General features: G+C 36.9%; 1 protein-coding gene across 7 annotated transcripts in view; it reads right to left on the bottom strand.

Moving 5' to 3' along the window:
* The window catches only part of SPECC1L (sperm antigen with calponin homology and coiled-coil domains 1 like), a 121,829-nt gene that overhangs the window by 37,351 nt on the left and 79,898 nt on the right, over window positions 1-4,580 (bottom strand). For 6 of the 7 annotated variants that reach the window (XM_006908691.3, XM_025044474.1, XM_006908692.3 and 3 more), the window contains 2 exons: window positions 2,761-2,844; window positions 287-443 (listed from right to left, as the gene is read on the bottom strand). In XM_006908691.3, the coding sequence (XP_006908753.1) occupies window positions 287-443; window positions 2,761-2,844 (241 nt within the window). The remainder of the gene's footprint in view (window positions 1-286; window positions 444-2,760; window positions 2,845-4,580) is intronic. The other variant, XM_025044475.1, reaches the window with a different exon arrangement.

Below are 4,580 nucleotides of genomic sequence, written 5' to 3' on the forward strand. Positions count from 1 at the left end.
CAGTATTTGAATTTTGCAATACTTACTTTTGCATTCAACCATTCTCCTACTTAAAAAACCAAAACCAAAACACCAGCTGCTTTAGAAAAGGGACTATCTCTTACCATTTTTACTTTTTACTTCTATACCATCTTACCCAATTCTGGACATAAAAGAGGAGATCAGAAAACACTAACACATAAAGAAAGAAAAAAAATCAGTGCCTGAATGCATTATTTTACAACTTGATCATTAAAAAGGCCAGAAAAGGTATGCATGAAATGCATCAGCATCAACTGTTCCCTACCTTATCCGGCTTCGGGTAGTAGGGGTCACGGACGCTGTGGGAGAGGAGGAGAGGGAAAGCTGTGGTGACGTGGTTCCCATAGCCATAAGAGAGGCCGGCGATGCTCCCTCAGAGGCAGAGATGTCTCGTTTCATCTCTTCACTACTTCGTCGAGACACTGATTATGAGAAATAGTTGTTATGTATTTTATAGCAAAAACATTTTAAATTGAGTTCTTGAGACATTTTGACAGGTTCCAAAAGAGCAAAAACTACCATACTGGAGGAAAACTAACATTTTCTTTATCTTACTGATAACTTGAATTTTTTTTCATTTAAAAAAAATGTAAAAAAAGGTACAGTAGCTGAAATGTGCACTAAACCCCATATCTCCAGATGGCAAGAAGTGTATCTTACCCATCCCTATAACACTCACAGTTCCTGCCTAACACACAGTAAGCACTCCTTAAACATTCATTTAATCACAAATACAACTAAAAACCAAAAGCTAATTAAAGCAGTACTTAATGACTATTCACTTTCAACTAAAATCAACACGGCATTCTGAACTTAGCCAAAAACACTCACTGTTAAAGGGACAGAAAGGAAAGAGATACACTTAACTCTGGGTCAGGCGATGTTCTCAAAAAACAGTTAATGAGAGCGAAACCAAAAGGTGTCAAGTCAGCTACTGAGAAATATAAACAATCTCAAAAGTCCTACTTTGAAAGTCTGGCACAGTAAGACATTACCTTGTTTGAATTACATAAAGTTCTGAGAACTGTTAAATGGAAATAGGCACTGCAGCTATTGGTAACACAGCCACAACGAAAAGCACCTTTCTAGCAAGGATGTGCTGAATACAAGCATGTGCTCACAAGGCTGGGCTGAGTACAGTGAGAAGTGAGGCACGAGACAAAATTCCTGACCTCAGATAAATTCTCTCACCTCAGAAACACTGGATATGCAGGAGCCATTAACTGTATCACTTCTGCGCTGGTTGTAATGCAGTCAATGTTATACATCAGTAACCTTTCCCCCTGATTAGTGAAACTGCTTCCCTTTTATTGGTTAAAATTTTCTTGATGATTTTAAGATAACCACAAGCAGAATGTAACACTACATTAGAAAAGTAATGTCTTTAATGATCCAAGGGAAACAGATGCTTTCTCCTATTACAGGATCTTATTAGAATGCTGCACTTACATATTCTGACATAATTTTATAGTTCTTGTTTTTTCTTTCAATATCAGATCTCCGTATTCCTTAAATCAGCAGCAGCTTTTAAGTGGTGTGCTAGGTAATTCAATATATGGCTAAATTTTGGAAATCCATTCCTGTCCCTCCTTCAATTCTTAATACGTATTAATTCTTTTTAATTCCTCCTAATGCTTAATTCTTCTTACTACTTCTTGACTTTTCCTCACCCTTATTAATAATGTATGCTAAATTTTTATATCTATTGTTTTCTTCTAAATTATAAATGCTTTTCAGCCCCAAATGGTCTCTGACAAAAGAGAAATACAAAGTAAAATAAAACATTACATTTTCATGTATTATTTCTCAATTATTAACATAGTATCGTGTTCTCAGCTCTCAGTCTAAACAATTAGAGTCATCTCTGGTATTCCTTCATTCCTTTCCTAAAAATCTGTTCCTGAAATTAATTATCTTTCCCTTTGAAAAACCTCCTAAGCCCAACCCTCCTTTCGCCATTTTCACCTTTCATAATTTTATATAAAATAAAGGAAACAGACTGAGAAAGAAAAGAAAGAACTGTTATAAAAAAAAAAAACCTTTGAGATCTGGGCTTCGGGATGATAATTTTGGCTGGACTCTCCACTAATTAAAAGACAGCTATGACTGTATAAAAACTGTACTAACTTAAATCTACGTACAAGTGAGATGTTAACTGTATGAGGCAGAGTTATAGGAATCTCCTTTCCTGGTCCAACTTCCAGTTATGCTATTAAGAGTAAGAACAGGCCACAAAGGAAAAATAATGCAAACAACTGATAAATGGAAAAATTAGCTCTAGGAGATAAAGTAAGCCTGTCGAATTCATCATTACAAGATGGTTTTATCATACTGAAAAAAATCTGGCTTCCAGAGAATTTTTGATGTGCTCTGAAATAACTCTTCAAAAACAGTCATGACACAACTTGAGATAAATATTCTCATCTTTCACAACTATTATCAACTTTGCATGAAGCTATATTTTCAGCACATCATCTAACCCACTCTAGGCATTTAATAAATACTTATTAAATGAATGGAACTGTCTAGTTTTTGTTTTTTTAAATTGGGGCCATGAAATATGATTTCTATAGAATCTGAATGACACAACAGAGGAAATTCAGAGTGAAAAATATCAAGCCAAGAGCTTTTAAAGAAGCAAGTAAAGTTACCTAGGTCTATTGAGAAAAGTATTCAGTACTGTTACTAAAACTTCTAGAAGAGTCTTTTTTAAAGGAAATTTCAGATAAAAGTCATTACCTGAGATGGTCTTGGCACTTTCCATGGCAGGTACTCTTGGCAAAGAAGCAGGTCGGCTGGTTGAAGATGTTCTTAACAGATGCTCTGCACAAAGTGGAAAAGGTCACAATAAAGAAATCTGACACTGAACTTCGCTGTAACAAAGGCAGCAAGAAGGTGAGTTTTATTCCTTTTGCAGTCCAGCGCACTTCAACAATTCCCCATAGAGTCCATTCATACAAAACGACTTCCGTAGACAAGGAACATGGGAAAACACTTCATTCAGTATTTTATTTCTAGGGATGGGACATTTGACACAGATGAAAATGCTTCTAAATCACCAACTGCTACTTTGATGCAATTCAACTGAAATTCAAAGACCCCCTATTGTAGCGAGGTCTAAAAAGTGCAAACTACATAAAAGCTTTGCCCTTGTGCCTACATACAGTTAAGTGAGGAAGCCATAACACATACAACCATAAATAAGTCAGGATGTGATCATTAGAATAAAGAAATGATAAAGTGCTATCAAACCACAGAGGGAGAAGCCATTCACTTTGACTTCAGGCATCAGGGAAGGCTTCAACGACATACTGCAATGACATTAAATTGGGCTTTAGTAGTAGAACAGGGATGGAGAACAGTATTTCAGCCAGCTCGTTACCACAGCAAAGGTACAAGGACATTCAAGTCAGAGAATACTAAAATCTCAGCCTGGCTAAAACACAGGGCACATGTAAAATAGAGAAGGCAGCAAGAAAAGGGGCTTTAAAAGGAGGATGAGGCTAACTGACATGAACCTTCATTACCTGATATGTGGACTTTAACCTGAGGGCAACAAGGAAGCATTAGACATTTCTGTACATTCAGGGAAGAACACAATCAGAAACACAGCCTCAACTGTCTACATTTGCAACCTCACCTTGTTCTACTCCTCCCTTGCTTTCTAAACATTTACAAGCTGTCTGGGGAGTTTCTTGAGTTCCTTGAACACCAGCACAAGCTGTTCTCTCATCTCCTATACTCCTCTTCCAGTCCCTCCTTAGCCTGGCTACCTTCATCATCCCACAGATCTAACTTCAAAATGGCCTCCTCAGGACCTGCTCCCCCACAGTGGGAACCCCTAAACACAGACCAACACACTTCTTACCTAGGGCTATAAGCCTGACAAGGCTGTCATCAGGCCAAGCCAACAAGCACAAGGACAGACTAAATGTGTTCTACCTGGTTGGGGTGTATTATAGATGTGTAATTAGGATGAGGGGAAAAAATACCTCTTATACTTAATGAAGACTATTAGTCTCATTGTCCATGAATGTCCCTACGACAAACATTTTTTTTAAAGGAGAAAGCTGAGATTTACTGCACACTAGGTTATTCAACACTTCTTTTTAAGAAGTGAAAATTTAAAAAATATTCCCTCTCAAAATATGATGTCAAAAGTAAAGGCATATGTCATCTTTCAAGGATAGCACATTGTTTATTCCAAAACTTATTTTCTAATCACATGAGGAACATCTGGTTGTAATTACATACTACTCAGAGGGGAAGGGAGTGAAAAAGATGAACTTACTTTCTTAATGAAGAGAGAACTTATACAGCCTAGAGTCATTACATCTTTCTTATCTTGAACAAACATCACCCTCTGTGCAAAGAGACTACATGCAAGCATCAATCAGAATTCTGAACCCTGTCAGCAGAGTTGGCATTCATCCTCACAGAAAAGCATATTATGCCCAAAGTCTAACAGACAAAACTAAGTTAGTAGCACACGGAAATAGTAGAAAACAGAAGTCAACATTCTTAATTTAATCAAATTCTCCATTTTGCAATTACGAAAC

Source organism: Pteropus alecto, unplaced genomic scaffold (genome assembly GCF_000325575.1).
Source record: "Pteropus alecto unplaced genomic scaffold, ASM32557v1 scaffold113, whole genome shotgun sequence".
Taxonomy (NCBI): domain Eukaryota; kingdom Metazoa; phylum Chordata; class Mammalia; order Chiroptera; family Pteropodidae; genus Pteropus; species Pteropus alecto.